The 19,399-nt window shown below is 38.9% G+C and overlaps 1 protein-coding gene across 1 annotated transcript; it reads left to right on the top strand.

Annotated features, from left to right (window-relative positions):
• The first annotated feature begins 1,133 nt into the window (after positions 1 to 1,133).
• MCUR1 (mitochondrial calcium uniporter regulator 1) lies at positions 1,134 to 18,812 on the top strand. Its single transcript, XM_082306698.1, has 9 exons — positions 1,134 to 1,509; positions 2,335 to 2,448; positions 3,947 to 4,050; positions 6,514 to 6,615; positions 8,281 to 8,322; positions 10,629 to 10,700; positions 14,266 to 14,319; positions 15,868 to 15,982; positions 17,288 to 18,812. Exons 1-9 carry the CDS (start codon positions 1,236 to 1,238, stop codon positions 17,341 to 17,343), a joined length of 933 nt encoding a protein of 310 aa, XP_082162824.1. The 5' UTR covers positions 1,134 to 1,235; the 3' UTR covers positions 17,344 to 18,812.
• The last annotated feature ends 587 nt before the right edge of the window (positions 18,813 to 19,399 follow it).

Raw genomic sequence — 19,399 nt, forward strand, 5'->3', positions numbered from 1 at the left:
AGTGCAAGTGGTTCGAGAAACGGCTGTTCATGTAGGATTAGTCTGCGAGCACAGTAACATCTTTCTGATATACAGAAGTAACATTTATAGTTTATTTTGTAATAACAGTGATGGCTTCTACCCTTCTGCTTTATCACCACAGCTGCTGGAGGGAAGTGCTGCTACAGTCGCTGGCCGCGTGTACATGCGCCGTCTCAGCGGCAGCGGCAAGCCGGGCTGCTGTGGCACCGCTACGTGCCGCGGCGGTTCACCTGCCTTTGCGTTTGTATAGATACAGCTGAACGAGTCCGTCTCCATAACAATTTACCATAATTATTGATTCCGGTAAGAAGAAGAAAAGGTGCTGCATGCTTTTTGGCAACATGTACGCAACGTAAAAAATAAGACTTGCTCTGAAATAAGTGCTGCCTGGAGGAAATGACAGTGGGCCAAACCGCTCTCTTCTCATTCCTTACAAATATTAAGTGCATTTGTTTTAGAAATGCAGCAGGTAAGGAAAAAGCACACCCGTATTTTCAGCAGAACTGCAAGCACAGCAGACTTTACCCGCTCTAATGGTTACAGCAATTATTTAATGATTAAAGCTCCAGACTCCTAGATCCGCCGAGTTGCCTAATTCCGCAAATGACTCAGTTAATAACTTCGAAACCCGAAATCTCAGTATCATTACAGAATGACAGATTTGTCTGAAATGCACTTTTTTTTCCTACTAAACGCCTATTATTCAGGCCGGGGTCCGAGGTGGGCCCGTGCCCCTCCTGCAGCACCGGGACAACCCTCCCTCCCCAAACCCCCTCTCTGTTCACTCAAATAAAGGATGGAAACGGCAGCGCCGCCGCTGTGCGACGCCGGGCAGGGCCTGTGCCGCTAGCGGCTAACCGCCGGCACCCCAGGCCCGCGGCCCACGGGAGCCGGGGGGTGCCGGTGCCGCCACGGCCCCCGGGAGGGAACACCGGGGAGCGGGGAAGTCTCCGCTCCGCCGGGCCCGACCGCGCCGCTCTTCTCGCCGCGGCCGCCGCGTGACCCGTAAAGTCGACCGCCGCCGCTCACGGCGTCACCCGCCTGTTTTGCCACGTGCCGGAGGCGGAAGTGAGGCGCCGCCTGTAGCGGAAGCGAGACGCCGGGGCGGCGTGCGCTCAGCAATGGCATTCTAGCGGCGGCGGCGGCGGCGGCGGCGGCAGCAGCGGTTTCCCTCCTCCTTCCCTCTTCCGTCGTCGGGACCGGGTGGCGCGGCCATGGCCAGGGGTCAGGCGGCCGCGGCCACGGCTGTGAGCGGTGGGAGGCGGGCGCTGCTGCTGCTGCGGCCGCGCGGCGCGGACGGCGCCCTCCCGGCCGCCGCCGCCGCTGCCTCACGTGACCGCCGTGCGCGCCGCTGCCTCGGCGACTGGCAGCGCCCGGCCGCGCCGCCGGGCTGCGGGGTGGCCGTTATGGCCGTTAACGGCAGCGCGGGGTGGGGAAGGCGGGTCGGCGGGACCGGCGGGGAGAGTCGCCGCCGCTGCGGGGAGCGGGGTGAGAGCTGGGAGCGGGAGGGTGGCGGGGTGTCTCCCGGGAGGGTACCCGGGAGCCCGGTGGCGTGGGGGCCCGGGGCCTGCAGGGACCTGTCAGCAGCAGCTTTGTGAGCTGGCCGTAGGCGTAATTACTAGGACTGGTTCCCTCCCGCCCTAAGACTTAAATTACCTACTCTTCATTGATCTTTGAGTAAGACAGCTAAGGCATAGCCATATTTTCTGCCCACCCAAGTGTTTTAAAATATAATGTCTTTGAGGACAGATAGTTCTGCCTCCTGACAATTTACCTCATGTTCCATCTTACATTCTTTCTGTCCACTACTTCATGCACTGGTATTAAATTTCCCTGAATGTATGATTTCTGTAACACTGATATTCGAGGAATGTGCTAGTAATTCTTCTAATAGCAATTTAGTGTCTAAAGGGCAACCAGTGAAGGTTTGCTTCTTTAACAAAGAATGGAAAGAGTCTGTGGATTTAGCCCTCAAGGCTATGAAGTGCTCACAGCTTCCACATTTTATGCTGATAACAGTAAAGGAACAATTTTAAGGCCCTGACACTTGCTGGGATTTTTCTAGGACTGGATATTCTTGGAGAGCATCTCACAAGTGCAGCAGTAGCATTGTATTCTATTTCAAAGCTCTTGTGCATAGAGATTGTTAGTAAGATACCCCTTCAGTTTCAAGCAAGCTGCGATAATGCACAATCTAATATTTTGTCACAAATGAAAAATATTTGGGGTAGTAAGGAAACTCCTGGAAAGCAAACATGTTGATTACATATTCTTTCTTAAAAATAACTTGGGTTTTGTTTATCTCTTTTTCAGATGTAAGCATCTCTGCATCATCATCTTTGCAAAGCAAAGGGAATATTTCCTTACTGGGAAACAGGAAGCTTTTTTTTGACACTCATGCGCTGGTATGCCTCCTGGAAGAAAATGGTAATTTGCTAGAAACGGGTAGCTATTTTTAATGTCATTTCATGAGTGGTTTTTTAGTTTACAAAGTTTGTTACTTCTTGCCGTGTGATGTTACAGCTTCAGTTTTACAGATTTTATTTTTTCTTATATACTGGATAAGAACATGTAAGTTTTTTCTACTTCCAAAAGGAAACAGTGAGCTTATATAACTTTGATTGGAATAATGTATTATCCTATTGGTAACTAAAAATGCTAAAGAGAAATTAGATTTTAAGGACTGAAAATAAAAACCAGTTTTCAAGGTAGTGTTTTAAATTGTATTAATTGGATTCCTACATATTTGGTATATCGCTCCTTGAATATTCAACGATGTTTTATAATAGGATTGAATATGGACTACTATGTAAAATGCAGGTATTAGGATATGATGTAGAATACTGTATCAAATATGTCTTCTCTTATGCTAAAACATAGATAAGGGAATAGATTATTTTGGATTCTTGCTAATGTTGCTGAGGTGGGGAGGGTACCTTAAGGTGAAGTTCGCTACAGTTGAATTGACTTCTGACAGCTCTCCATCCCTGAAAAGGAGAGATCCCAGTCCCTTTTCCCTGCCATGTGGCTTCATCTCTTTCCATGTGCCAACCTCATTCTCAGAAAACTCTGCACCTCTTTTGCTTGATTGGTATTCTGAGACGCTAGTTTAATGAGCTCACAGAGCCGCTGCGTGAGCACCAGGACACATACAAACTGGCAGGAGGAGGGATAAGAAAAGAGAGAGAGAGGAGGGGTATCTCTTCCTTTTGGTGGTGGCAAACTATTATATCACCTCAGCTATTGGAAGCGACTCACTCTCAGACCATGTTTTTGCTTTCTAACGCTTAACTGCTAGTTAGTTTGAAACAGTCATGCTTTTGCAAGTCTTTCTTTTCATAATGGTTAAATCTTGTTCATGACATTTTTACTCCTACATTTTGAAAGTGGAAAAGTTGAGAGTATTTCTAGGGACAATATTTAACAATAGTTTCCAATATATTCAGTTTAAAAGGTTTTTAATACAGACTCAGAGGCTGGTAGGCCTGAAAATCAGAGCGGTTAGCTCTGTTTTCAGTTGTTGAGTTAGACACATCTTCAGTGGTTCTGAAGATTTATAGTATACCGAAAGTAGGTATCTGCTTTTCAGGGTCAGAATTCTTGCTCATAGAAATAACCACATGTGAGAGATGACATTCCATAATACTTCTAGAAAATTTCTAGCATTTATCCTGCTGACATTGTAAGAGTGCTGTACTACAGAAGCAGCTATACTATGTCACAGACGTAATTTTGGGGTGGAGGAACTTGGATGTACTGGCTGGTTGTGTTCTTTTGTTAGTGCTGGATCAAGAGGAGTATGTTTTATTATCTTTCATAACTGACATTCGTTTTAACGTAGTGCTGAGTATTAGCAAGTGGCGTTTCTGTAAACTGTCCAGATTTAGGTCTCTTTCTGAATGTTGTTGCATTTTGTTTTGCTTAGGATTCACTACTCAGCAGTCGGAGGTCATTGTATCTGCGTTAGTGAAAATTACGAACACCAACCTGGATATGATTTACAAGGACATGGTCACCAAAGTACAGCAGGTTAGCTCAAAGACAATGGTGGGGTTGAATTAATCAAAATCTAGTATGCCTGCTAATGAAATATATGTTGCTATTTGTTACCATTAGACACTGTATTTTAAAAGTTTGAAGGTGAAGAACAAACATCCCTATGTATTTATTGGCTAGTGACTTTTGTCTTGAGTTTATCAAATACTTATCAGTGTTATGGTGGACCTTGAGATTTAGGTACTGTGAGTTGGTATGCAAACCACAGGTAGTTTTCTGGTTTCAACCTTATTGTAGCATGAAATAGAATTGCTGAGAAGGCTTTTAGACAGACGTAGGAGGTATTCAACGCATGGATTTGAATAGTTACAGCTCCTACATATATTCTTTTGTAGACTTGTAACAAGGAAGTACAGATTCCCTCAGTGATTTACCACCCTGTTATCTGGTACCTTTTTATTTATCTCTTTGTGTCACATTATATTTATTATATTTATTATATTATATCTATTTATTATATTATATCTATTTATTATATTTATTTGTGTCATATTATATTTATTATATTTATTGTATTTATTATTATGTTTATTTGTGTCATATTTATTGGATTAGAATTGAACTGAATTTCTTTTTTTATGTGATGTTTTTAGGGCATGATTGGTGTGGTTGTACACACTCGTAACATATAGAAACACATATAGTTTGGATGCTGATATTGAAATCTATCCCCTTTTCCTTTGGTGCATATATTGTTCATGGTATCCTCTAAACCTGGCCAGCATATACATCTTGGTGTGAGGAAGTGAAGAAAGCTTGCTTGGAAATAGACTGATAATGCTGAGTAGCTACAGAGATCCTTCCTGGCTACCAGGAAATTGCGTACAGCTGAGCGGAATTGTTAGCTTTGACTTGTGAGGGAATGGTTGTTTTAATGAATAATTGTATCTAGAGGCAAAGTTTCTTGTTCTAATACTGGCTGTGATTTTTTTGAGGGGCCTTTGTCAGGTCATACAAAGATAGATCCATGTAAGGAATTGGACATGACAGTGTTGAATACTGCCACGTTGAGCTCTTAGGCATCTGGCTCCAGAAATGAAACTGAAATTCAGAGTAAGGCATGATTCGCTGCATGTGGAACTTGGGCATCTTTGAATGGGATTCACAGTATCTGGTATGCTGGAATTCCCTGACACATAAGCTAGTCAAATAGACAATGCTGACAAGAAGCATAGCTGAAGTACAACCTCTTGGGCTGCTCTGTGAGGCTGGGATTCAGGGCCCCAAGTCACCTTCTGAACACAGGCTTTAACTTATTTCATAGTAATAAGGCTACTGTCTTAAAATGTGAGAAAACAGCAGCTGCTGTCTCCGTAGTGTAATAGTCTTGGCAGTAGGGCCAAGACATTAAGAAGCAGAATACCTGGATTTTGCACCATGTTCCATCTAGGGAGGCTTCAGCTCATCTTTCCTACCTCCTGGATTCCAGGCAAAGCAGACATGGGTGAGCTTCCTCCCCCTGTGCTGAACTTGTTCCACAGTCAATCAGAGAATGCAATGTTAAAGGGACCCTTTCTCCCATGATTGGTTATATTTTACAATAAACAGTCATTGCATCTCTGCCTCCTTCTATGCCCAGCTTTTTTTGAATGAAAGTAGACAGGTTTTTCTTTGTTGCTTCTGATGGTAGATGTTTTCTGAGACTGTCTGGTAGATTCCACCCTCAGGTGACTTTCTGCCATTAAGATTGAAATGTGCAGGTTTGTATGGAAGCAGCTCAGGAGGTGTATGTGCCATGAACTCTGGGTAACATGATAGAACCTGTAGTTCCTTATAGGTTTTGAATGCATAAGAGCTTATGTAAGAAGACGATGATGAGTTGGAAGAGGATTTGGAAAGTTGTGAATGTAGCTATTACCATTAGGATCTAGAACAATGTCTACAGACTTTTCCATCCTTGAAAGTTGCAGAGAATTCTTGTTTGTCTTCTGTCAGCTCAATATAACAGACTGAGAAGAGCAATTAAAAGTCTAAGTATAGTGCATGATTCTGAGTAGCGAAGAAGAGCGAGCCCCTTTGCAGGGGGAGGTAAAAAAGGAGGGAATTACAAGAGAATGGTTGTACTGAGGAGTTTTGGTCTGAGAGCCAGCTTTCCTCATTTAGTTAAGAGACTCATCTTCTCTCCCTAATGCCTTTGCAAGCTTAAGAGTTTGAAGACTTGGAAGAAACTATTGCCTAGGCTATTAAGTGAATTATTCTGATCTGTGTTAGCACTGCTAATTTTGTCAAACATTACCAACGTTTGAGCTTAACTTGCTTATTCTGTCACTGTCACTTAATTTATCTTGCTTTCTGAAACTCAGATAATCAATTTGAAATTGCTGAATTAAAAATTTAAGGGTACCAAAATAGCCTATCATACTTGTAGGCACAGATGAGAAAAAGCATCATAGTTATGATATGTTCTGAGGTTTTTTTTTTTTCCTTCTTTTAAAGGAAATTGCACTTCAGCAAGTAATGTCCCATATTGGTGGCGTGAAAAAGGACATGATTATTTTGGAAAAAAGTGAATTTTCAGCACTTCGTTCAGAAAATGAGGTAAAAATCACTATCTTGGAAAGTGCCATTCTAGCACTTGCTTATTTTTTCTAATGATGTAAAAAAGCGTCTTGTACCCAAGGGGTTGGCTCTGGGGCCAGTATGGTTTAACACCTTCATTAATGACCTTGTTGGTGGGGCAGAGTGCACCCTCAGCAAGTCTGCAGGTTATAGGAAGCTGGGATCGGTGGCTGATATACGAGACAGTTGTGTTGCCATTCAGAGGGACATCAGCAAGCTGGGGAAATGGGATGACAGGAATCTTATGAAGCTGAACAAATGGAAATGCCAAGTCCTGCCCCTGCGGAGGAATAGCCCCATGCACCAGGACAGGCTGGGGCTGACCAGCTGGAAAGCAGCTTTGCAGAAGAGGTCCTGAGGGTCCTGGTGAACACCAAGTTGACCATGAGCCAGCGATGAGCCCTTGTGACAAAGGCAGCCAACACCCCCCTGGGCTGTGTTAGGTGGGCTGCCAGGGGGTCAAGAGAGGTGATCCTTCCCCTCTGCCTGGCACTGGTGAGGCTTCATCTGGAGTGCTGGGTGCAGTTCTGGGCTCCCCAGTGCAAGGGAGATGTGGACATACAGGAGAGAGTCCAACAGACCACCACAAAGAACAGTAAGGGACTGGAGCATCTGACATGAGGAAAGACTGTGAGAGCTGGGACTGTTTGGCCTGGAGAAGAGAAGGCTCAGTGGGGATCTTATCAATGCATACAAATATTTGAAGGGAGGGTATAAAGAAGACGGAGACAGGCTCTTCCTGGTGTTGTCTGGTGACAGAACAATAGGTAATCGGCAGAGACCAAAATGCAGGAAATTCTATTTAGACATAAGAAAACCCTTTTTGCTGTAAGGGTGGTAGAACACTGGAGTAGGATACCCAGAGAGGCTGTGGAGTTCCTATCGTGGAGATATTCAAAGCCCAACTGGACATGGCCCTGAGCAACCTGCTCTAGTTGCCCCTTCTTTCAGCAGGGGATTGGACTGGATGATCTCCAGAGAGAGTTAATAGAAGATGCTACAGCTATACCTATTTCATGTAACTTTTGAAAGAACTGAAGTAATGAAGTAATTTGAGTTAGAAAAGACCTCTAGAGAACATTAGGTAGTTGCAGGTTGCAGTATGATTGCCATTTAGCCATCTCTTCCTAAAGCTGAACAAACCCAGCTCTCTCACCTCCTCACCCCCCCTGCCCCCAACATAGTGTGCTCCAGCCCCCCATCATCTTCATGGCCCTCCACTGGACTCGCTCCAGTATGCCAACATCGGTCTTTCACCAGGGAGCCTAAAGCCGGACACTGCACTTCCAGTGCAGGCTCACAAGTGCTAAGTATGGGGAAATAATCACTTCCCTTGGTTTGCTTGGCTTTACTCTTGCTCATACCATCCTATGCATCAGGCCACTTTTACTGCTGTGGGACATTGCTAGCTTCTGTCTTGTGCTGTTGTTTGGAAATGCACAGCACTGAATAAACATGCATGTGTACACACATGCATATATCTATACACATACTGAGGACATAGAGTTAAACCACGCTCATTTTGCCTTCCTTTTCACATTATGGATTATAGTCATTGTTACTGATCAAGCAAATTCATTAGTATTTCTAGATTATGTGTTTATATACAGTAATAAAGTGTACTTTTTTTTTCTACTGTCCCAGAAAATAAAACTTGAACTCCAGCAGATAAAGAAGCAAGTCATGGTAAGATAATATATAATGTATTTTGGATATAATTAAGAATTAACACCTCTCTAGTTTGTTTTAAATAAAAAATAATTGTTGCTTTCAAGATTTTATTTTAAAAGCTGTGCTTAATTGTTGTGATATATAGGATACTGAAATTGCAGTTGATAGTACACTGGGCTGCAGCAAAAACAATTTCATGCATACTTCATTTATGGTGACAGAGAACTGTGAATGGTACAAGAGGTGAAGACAAATTTAACTGAAGATTTTTTTACTTACGTGTCCTTAATTTAGATTCAGAAAGTGGCTAACTGCCATGTCCTGGTTAAGGCTGAGTGAAGTTCTGCATTTAGGGCTGCCTGTTACATATAAAGATGCAACATACTTTTAAAATTACAGCACTTTTTAATGGGTTTGGGGTGGTTTTGTTGGGGGTTTTTTGGTTGGTTGGTTGTGGATTTTTTTTGTCTGAAGACATATCTGTTAGCTGTCCAGAATTTAAAATAGCTTTTAAATGGCTTCTTTAGGCCACTAAGTTTGGGACCATTATGTTTGATCCCATTTGTTTGGGAGCAAATGACCTTTGCAAGGTCATTTTCTCTCTGGAGAAAACTTACTGTGTGTTAATCATCATACAGATTCTTATCAGGTTTATTCTTACCAGTGCTGCGTTTCTGTTCTTCATGGTTTGTTTGTCTTGAATAGCATTCCAAACACCCTTCTACCATCAAAACCAAGATTGTCTTAAAATCTATTATTTCAATGGGTGTGGAGTCATAAGCAGCCTTTACAGAGAAACAAACATTCTTGCAAGAGTGATTAAGATTGGAAACTGGGAAACATTGACTGTTTTTAGGGAGTATGGTCATCTGACTTGAGAACTGCTGTTTCCTGCTGTGATGTCCTTCTTAGCTGGAAGGATGGAGCATTCTCCTTTCCCTAGGATTTGTCCATGAAACTGTCAGTATATTGGACTTGTTGAGCTAGCTGACAATGTGGTCAAACTCAGCCTAGTGCCTCCTTGCCATTTCTTTCCTATTATCTTCAATTTCTTTTTGCACTGCCATCTCCAAAAGGAGAACATAAATTTCTCAAGGCTAATCCTGCATGTTTTATATTGTGTTATGAGATGCTTAATGCATCTGGGTTTTCAGAATACCATTTTAAAATACATTTGGCATCTAATTTTTGAATTGTAACTTATTTTATGGTTTTACTTGCATAAAAATGAGTTAGTGGTAGAGCACCAAGGATCTGAATCATCTTTTCTTAAAAGCTAGATGTCTTTAAATTTTACTTTTAACTGTAAACATAAAATAACTTGCTCTTGTGAGAATTATGTTTGGTCATACTTGTTCCTCTAAAAGACAAGAAGACGCAATATACAAGTTTAAGAAAAATTAATTTCTAATGCTTTGATTCATTAAACTGTAATGTATCATGTTGTAATGACATCTAATTATAAACCAGTTAAAGTTCAAAAATTCAAACATAGAAATTGAGTCTAGTCATTGTTCATACTAACTTAATGAACTCTTGACTAGTTGACGTTGGCCTACTTGAGAGACGCTTGCCTGTTTTTAATAGTAGAATCTCCCAGAACATCAGCAGTCTTTTGCTTCTCCCACACGTTCATCTGATCAGCAGTTTGCCTCATGACAAACTGTCAGCTGGCTGGAATTCCTGCCAAGAGGTTGCATTAAAATGGCAGCTGTCACTGAGAAAAGCAGGAATCACTTGCAGCTATTGATGAAGTAAAATGCAAGTGTACAACTTATGGTAGTTTAAAAAAGTTACATGTTTAAAAATATAATAAATGTTTCCTGACTTCTAAAATGTCTGTAGCTTTTTCTGAAAGCCCTAGATGTAGTCTTTAGAAACAGATTTTCTTTTACATTAGAAAGTTTGAAACTGCTTTTAAAGTTATTTTGAGCCTCAAGATTGGTTCATGGAGGAAGTCCAACTTACATATATACCTAGGCATGGATTTCTGGAAATCAGAGAGAGTTATGTGATATATGAAACATTCCCAGCATTTATAGAAGGATGTGCTCTCAATTAGCTGCTATTCTCAGTGCTCTGCTGTTAAAAGCAATTGTTCTTTTTTTTTATTCTGAATCCAATTCATACTATAGAACATGAGTATTTCCTGGGGAAAGAATAGGAATACTTATACTTTTGAAAATTCTGTACATTAATTGCAGAGAAGCTTGATTCCTGAGATATGTAAAGAAAGGCACAATATATTTGTTTATTTTTTTTTTCTGCTTATGATTAAATAGAAAATCTTGCTTGCTGCTTTATCAATTTTTTCCCATTAGGATGAAATTACCAAAGTTCGTGCAGATAACAAGTTAAACTTAAACCTAGAGAAGAGCAGAGTAAAAGAATTGGTAAGTTTTGGTTACTTTCTTCTAGAAACATCTAAATGGTGAGTAATCTCCAAATTTGGGTAAGAGCATCTTACCCAAAGAGCATTTTCATACTAATCTGTAATACCATCTTGAAGCTGAACAATACTAATCCAAGTTACTCATCCTTGTGCTGCTATAGTACAAGGTGCCATGTTTGGTTTTGTATGTCTATCTATTTTGATATTGTTTTAATATCAGGATTAACACATTACACTGAAATATATTAGATATTTAATCTAAATATGCTGACTAGCTGCCTAGAGGTTTTCTGTGTTGTTAGTATATCTCTTTCTCTATTTTCACACTTAATTCAGTTTACACATTTCATTAAATTTATCATCATTGAACATGTTTTATTTCCCTATAGCTAGTGAATTTATAGTGTAGCTAGTTTGTCAGGAAATACCTATTGTGAAAATAGTTGTAAATTTTTTTTTTTTTTTTAATTGTAACTGATACTGGTTCAGATTGGTTTGAACTTTGAAATATCTGGTAGAACTGAATTGATGTGATTTTAAATTAGAATAATGTAGATGAAGAATTAGAAGATTAACAAGTTTTTGCGTTTTGCTACATATGCACTCTAAATAGAATTCTGTTCCTGTAGATCTTTTTTTAATAGCTTTTAGGATCTCAAAGAAATTTCATCTTCTAAATTGAATGATCTTTTAATGACATTTTTCTGTTAATTTTATTTCTTATTCAGTCCTTTTTCACAGGTCTATAGTGAAGACTTAATATTTATCTTCAATCTAGGCAATAAGAACTGTTCAAGTAGATATGATTTATCTTTTGTGTGTGCCCCTTCAAGTTTTTCACAATGATTAGTTTAGGTAACAGCTGTGTCAGTGATTTGGTATAATGACTAACAGTCTATTATGCCATGGAACAGACTTGAATAAAGTACAATTTGAGCAGGTAGAATTCTTGTTTAAAGGTTAATATTTTATGCTAATGTTTTAAAAAAGCATCATATGAAATGTATTAACTCTGTAGATCGTAAGCTTTGCAATACTTTGGGCTTACAAAACCTATTTAAAACCACTTCACCAGTGATAAATTAGGCACTAGTGTTTTCTTGTATATTTATGTGGGATCCTGGAATCTGGACTCTGTCTGTTGCTCAGAACACTACATTATTTTGACTGCCTCCCAGGAAAAGCAAACTGTGCATGTCAACTTATTCTTAAGAAGGTTGACCAACTTTGTGTTCTGTTGTGCAACTATAATTTCATGGTTTCTATGAAAACTGCTCTTTTCTTTTTTTTCTTCCCCCAACTCCTCCACTTTAATTGCCAGGTCTGCCATGCATGAACAGAAAAGAAAAAAGGCAGATGAATGGGGAGCAGGTTGTAGCATATATGCTGAGTTGGGGGTGAGACATAATCCAGTATTTTCTATAGTAGGCAGAGCATTATTATCATATTTACGTGGCTTGTAATTTGACTTAGGAGTGAATATCTAGCTTTCTGAGAATAAAACTCAGGATAATTGGAGGTTACTGTGCATTCTTACTAAGTTACTACTCAGAAGAGAAATGTCCTAAGTTTAAATTGGTTTAACTTGAAGCACTAGGTAAAATGGTCTTATCCTTCGGTTTTGCTTGGAATAAGTACTGAAGAAGAATATCTTAATTTGTCAACACTGACGTGGGCAGTCTTTAATGTTTCAAACTCTAAATGCTTTATCTTTTAATTAGTTCATTCCACTTTACATTTCTGGGAGAATCCTACATTGCTTAATGCACATGTGTTTATGCTGTGATTTATATCTGCAGTGAGACAGATGTGATTTAAAAACTCGAAGTATGGTACAAAATTCCATGTATATTCATGTGTTCGTGCATCACAGTGCCTCTAAGCTTGCTGTTAAAAATCTCAAGATGCATCTGACAAAACTGCATTTTCTCTGCCCTGTAAAAAACATGGACTTAAGGGGAGATCTCCTCAATGAAATTTCAGGGAGGGAGTTTAACCTTGTCTTTCCTCCTTTTATTTGTGCACTGGTGTTATTACAGATGTGTGGTGATGCCTTGCAGTAAAAGGGTGTATTTCACTGTCTTAAACCTAAGTTTAAAATCCTTGGGTCTGACCTAGAGAGTTCTAGCCACAAAGCAAAACTTTAACAAATACAAACAACAAGAAAGAAGCTTGTAGAATAGAAATTATTCAGAAAATGTGTATTTGGCTAACAGCATCTGTTTAAAGTAAAACAGACAAATTATTTCAATCCATAAAATTGTTTATTTTAAATTGCATGGTTCTTCTGATAGTGATGATCAGTTTATTAATGTGAGGTCTAATTCTTATGTGAAATTTCACCTCAAACATAATTTTAATTAGATTCTTTTATAAATATTCTGCCATCTTACCACTTAGAAAAATGAGTATTTATATAAAATGTCTGAGTTTCTTTTTTTTGTCCCTCTCTTCATTTTGCAGCATCTAGTGACTGTTTCATTAATTGTAGACATGCTGTCATTTGTCTTTGTTATGTCATTTTTCCACATGTGTAGCAGCCTGTTATCTCTTCACTTCATCTTTAAATCAGTCAAAAGTCCAAACAGCGCTCTGGATCTTTAAGGAGGGTTTTTCAGTGCTGAGGCATTTATGTAGATTAATCCGAGTTTAATATGAAAGTGGAATAAGCTTCCAGAGTGGAGGCAAAATAAAGCAACTTTCCACATGGGAATGTCAACAGATGAGGTTATTGCTGTGTAACTGAGGATTCTGAGATGGGTGCCTGATGACCTTAATACTCTGCACTATAGACTGTTTAGCAGCTGTCTGTGAATAATTGAATTGCTCCAGTAGTGGGACAGGAACCGTTATAGATGTCAAGGTAAATCATGCCTGTTCATGAGTCGGAAAGGTAACCTGCCTTAAAGGTATGCTTCTTTAATTTGGATTTAACTTTTCTTGAACCCAAATAGCTATAACTTAAAAATAACCCACAACTACTGATGTTCCACAAATGAATGGCTTAGTGTGAGATACAAATGTTCTATATTTAGCAAATATATCATGAAATGGTGGTCAGAACAAGACAAATGGTGAGCATGTGCAGTGCTGGCTAAACATTTCTCTGATAGCTGAGTTTGATATGATTTTTTTTTTAAAACTGTACTCCCCTTCCTGAAAACAGTAGATGGTTCAGTCTTAATTGTGCTTGTATGCTCAATGGATTAGTTAACTCTTCCAGAGTTACTGTCTAGAATCATAGGTCTTTGTTTTTCAGAAATGCAAATCTGCCAGCCTTTCTTCCAGCTGCCTATTAATATATACAGTTCTTGCAGAAGATGTGTCTAATGGACTTGTTGCGCTCTACAGTTCAGAGGTGTGGATGAACACCTAAATTGTGCTTTTCCGAAGAACAGCAATTATCATACGATACTGTCTCCCAAGTGTTGTCAGGCAATAATCTTGTCCAGATTCAGTGTTCTACACAATTTGGAAACAAAGAAATATGCTTTCAAGTGTGGGGGAAAAAGTTCAATGACAGTATCATGTTTATCTTTTTTATTTTTCTTCTTTCTCCCCTCTAGTACTCACTTAATGAAAGAAAACTACTTGAAATGAGAACAGAAATAGTGGAATTGGTAAGAACTTGGTAGCTGCTTATTACACAGCAAATCTTTTTGTACTTGTGTTATAGACCTTGTGTTCTTTTTGGAGTTGTTCATGTCTTTAGGTGCTTTAATGTACAAAATGTTATTGTGCTCTATTATTTCCCTGTGTATTTTCATATTGGTGCAGATAACTGAAGTGCCTACAGAATAAAAAGGCTTTCATATATATTATTAGACCCTCTGCATGTATATATAAACCGTTCAGTGGTCACTTTGTTTTGAAACTTCATGCATGTAGTATTTTCTCTAGACAGAATTCTACTCTTAATGTTAGTTTGTGAAATTAATTTTCCCCCCCCCATGTTCAGTGAGACTGAAACACATTGTTAGATTGATTTGGCTTCACTTTAGAGGAGGTTTTTACCAAGCACTTCCTCCTTTTGTTTCTTCTCTGTAGTATAGGGAATTATCCCTAGGAAGATGTGTAGCAGTAAATCATTAACTGATTCACAATGTTTCAGTAGTGCTGGTTTGAAAATATCAGCAACTCAGCAGCTGTTGTTCTCAGTTTACAAGTTTGATCTTTCAGTCTTTTCTGAGTAATAATTCTATCCCATTTTTTTTACACAAGTTCTGTCTTCTGTCATAATCAGATTCTGAATTTGTAGCTGTTTTTGTGGTAGAATTCATTACAAGATGAAGACATGCTTTTTTACATCAGAAGACCAATTCTCAGTTTTTCTAATGATCCATAAATCTTTATGCTCCGGTATGTTTTTGTCACAAGAGGCTCTTAGACTTCTCAACAGCTCTTATAATTGAGCAGTGCATTTAACATAGGTAGGCCAAACAACAGATTGAAGTTAATGTTTACTCTACTAGATTGAGATAAGAAGGCATCCAGTTCTGCCACTTTCTAGGTTGTGTGTTAAGGAACCTGTAATCATATAAATTTCCTGAGTTCACCAAATTATTCAATTCAATCAGCTAGGAAGGAACTTGTTCTCTTTGAATGCAAATTAACATACATTTCAGGAGGAATTGTAGAATCATAGAGTGCTTTGGGATGGAAGGGACCTTTAAAGGCCATCTAGCCCACCCCCCTGCAGTTGGCAGGGACATCTACAACCAGATCAGGTTGCTCAGAGCCCCATCCAGCCTGGCCTTGAATGTTTCCAAGGACGGGGCATCGACCACCTCTCTGGGCAACCTGGTCCAGCGCTTCACTACCCTCACTGTGAAAAATGTCTTCCTTATATCCAGTCTGAATCTACCCTCTTTTAGTTTAAAACCGTTACCCCTTGTCCTATCGCTACTGGCCCTGCTAAAACCTCTGTCCCCATCTTTCTTATAAGCCCCCTTTAAGTACTGCAAGGCCGCAATAAGGTCTCCCCGCAGCCTTCTCTTCTCCAGGCTGAACAACCCCAGCTCTTTCAGCCTTTCCTCATAGGAGAGGTGCTCCATCCCTCTGATCATTTTTGTGGCCCTAACCAAAAATACAACTTGAAGGGATGGGTTAAATTTCTAAATAAACTAGAAACTGTTCAAATTCCATCATTTGTTGCTTTGTTTTTGTAGCATGCACAACAAGATCGAGCTCTGACCCAAACAGATAGAAAAATAGACACAGAAGTTGCAGATCTGAAAACAATGCTCGAATCCCACAAACTTGATAATATTAAGTACTTAGCAGGTAAGGAATCTGATGGTTGTCTCTGATGGTGAAACTGTTAAACATTGTTAAATGTTTGGCAAACTCTCAATTGACTGTATGCATAAAGGGCCTGATTAAAAAAAAAAAAAAATACTTGAAATTGTCTCAGTCAAGATTAGCAGCCTTATTTGTGTACTTAACCCAGATAAAGTTTCCTGTGATTCGCAACTGTATTTTGCATGAGCTATGGCTATATGACTTTTTGGTTTTTTTTTCCCCTCATTTATGCTGTAATAATAATGTGTATGAGAAATCTAAAAGACCGCGTGTTAACAAAGGCCAAAAAGTTCTTCTATGCCTGACTTAATTTATAAAAGCAGCCTGCTGCATGCATTTCTAGGATTTCTTCATCTGTCTGATGGAGGGCTATATGCAAAATGGAACATTTTAGCTTTTCTGACTGTTCAGTGCCACATATTCTTTAAACTTTCATTTTTCAGGCATGTGTATTAGAAAAATACTATATTTATGTGTGTGTGCACCTACTTACTGCCCTAGGTAACTAATATTTTGACTTTTTTCTACTGAGTGTGAAGTGCTATTAAATGAGCAGGTTTGCAGTAGAAAATTATTCTTCTGATTTAGATTTTCTGATTATTCTTTCACAATCGATTTTGTCACAAGTACCATCACTTACGTCTGTTCATAGTACTGTACTTCAGGCATATGCTTCAGAGAGCACTGTTACTGGAAAATAAAAGGCAGTTTATTAAAATGAGAGGAAATTCTTTCCCCACCAACCCTACTCAAAAACATGTTGAACTCTGCATGGAAAAAAAAAAAAAAAAAAAATTTGCATTGTGTTTGAAGTGAAATCTTTTGTGTGTATATGCAGAAACCAAAAGTTGATTTCATTTAAATAGAAATTTAAAAAATTGCAAACTGATAAGCCTCGTTAAAGATAGCTTTCATTTATTTGTTTGCTGAATACTTGACTGTGATTTAATAATCCTGTTATTCATTTCCTCACTTTACAACTGTAACTTGCCATATTGATCTTTTTTGGAATGGTAAGCAACTAAGGGTTTCTTTTCAGCCTTTTGATAGTTTTCCAGCCCAGCTTTCCTGCATTCTTTTTTCTTTCCTTCTTATTTGTCATTTTTGTGCTCCTCCACCTTGAAATTGTTTGTTGTAAATTAAAAACCTTATTTTCTTACATGGGGAAGGGGTGGCGGTTACACTTCTAGTACTGTAGTAAGATTTGTACATAGCTTTCTGAAGAAATGTTCTGAGAGCTAATGATTTATTGTCTCCATTTTCCTCCCCATTTTTATTTTCTTTCAGGTTCAGTATTTACGTGCCTTACTGTAGCACTGGGATTTTATCGTTTATGGATATAATAAAACATCAATTTAAAGGGACTTCTACTGTCTTGGTTTCTGAAAAAAAAAAAAAAAAAAAGAAATTTTATCTTTGCCTGGACTTTAACCAAGTCTTGATTGTTTTATTTATTTTTTTTGTAAAGCAGACTATATTGAGAATGTAACCAAAGATGTGCCTAGAAACGAACTGTACACACATCATGCATATTTCGAAACTTACCTCTGACGAAAGCATGATACACGCATTTCTGCCTTGTCCCTCCATTCTGAGCTGCAGTACACCTTGCTGCTACAAAGTGTCATGTAAGCAAAGACTGGCATTCGTACCAATGGTGCGGGGCTGCACGCTGTAGAGAAGAATCCGTGGAATTATGTTCCATTGCCTATTCAGACATGCTTGCCGGAGTCAGTTGCATGTATCAGACTGAAGTCTTGGTTATTAATGTAAAACTGAAACTACGTGTTTTGTGGCTTGGAGGCACTCTTGTATAAGTAGAAGTTGTGTTAACGGAATCATGCTTAATTCCTTCCTTCTAACACTTGTTCATACAGTTACTATGATCAAATATTTGTTTTGCTATTTTTGTAACATTACAGTTAGCTTGTTTTCCAGATGGCCGTCCAATCAGTCATGTTTCATGAAAGAGTACTGTGTAATGATAGCAGTGTTTGCTGCTAGTTTTGTTTGTAATACATTTGTAGAGGTTTTTGTGACTAACTTGCCTTTGGTACATATAAGTATCTGATACTCATTCCATATGCTAATTGCTAACTTTACCACTGTAACTGGAAGTTTGAAATGCAGTAAAATACACTAGTTATGTTAATTTACAGTTAAGTGTCTCTGGTGCTGCCTTCTTGATGGAAGGGAATTGATGCTTCTAGAAAGGAAAGAGATTTTAAATGGTGGTTATGAAGCAGTGCCTTAGGCGAGGGAACTGCAATACTGACAGTCTTCTGGGATTTTTTTGGTTTACTTTAAAAAAAAAAATAAAAATCTTGTTGATTCTTTAAATGTGGAACTTTGATAGTGCTTATAATAATGAAAGCAATAACGGAAACCTGCAAGGATGTTTAATCCAGTTCTAAGCAAGCCTGTGTAAACTAGTAAGTGCAACTGAAAGCAATGAAGGCAGGCATCCAGTGTATCCAGATATCTATCGTTCTTCCACTGATGAAATGGCTGCTTTAGTGGCAGAGCTGCCATCTGTCTTCCTTCAGTTAAGGGAAATTTCCCTTTCTTGCTTGCTCTCAGGAAGAGAGAACAATCTATGCACTGGTAATAAACGCTGTTAGAGCACAATCATGGCTTTGCTTAATGACAGTAAAGCTGTTTGGCTACTTTGTGCCTGTACTGTAATAACTATTTAACTTTCTTGGTGGTCGGGAGTGCCAACTTTGATCATGGGCAAGTGTGGAGGAAGAGATGCGTGCCTGTAACAATACTATACTGGCCTGAAATAAAGAATTTTGAATATTTCATAGAATATGCTGAGTTTTCATTATAAATGCAACTTCTTAATTTGAATTTAATATCTTTGTTTGAAGGTAAGTCACTGCTAATAGGACTCTTTTAAGCCAGGCATTAGCGAAGTTAGCAGCCCCTCGTAACATACTGAAGAGGAAAAAACAGTCAATAATGTAAGAAAAACTATTATTGCAGAATAACTCAACAGTCCTTCTATATTGAATTAATCTATATTCAAGATCTTCACTTTTTTATTTAAGAAATACATTTTGTGCAAACTTACAGGACTTGACGCTTTCTCAAATTAGACAAGCAATAATTTAATGTTTGGAATTAGTTCAGTGTTGGTTCCTGTCTTCCCAGGACAGATGATTCTATATATATCTATGTAATCAGTACATCTTTGCCTCTATGCCTGAGCATCTGATAAATAGTTGCTAAAATAATTAGATAGAACTAATTTTAAATATAGGGACTATCCTGCTAAAAAATAGATACTATGCAAAGTGTCAGGAAAACCAGCACTTCTTGGTGAGTGTTCTAAAGAAGGAATAAAGTTAATATGTCATTCGGGAAAAGGACACTATAAATAGAACATAATAATTA

Source organism: Platalea leucorodia (assembly GCF_965183815.1).
Source record: "Platalea leucorodia genome assembly, chromosome: 1".
Classification (NCBI taxonomy): Eukaryota; Metazoa; Chordata; class Aves; order Pelecaniformes; family Threskiornithidae; genus Platalea; species Platalea leucorodia.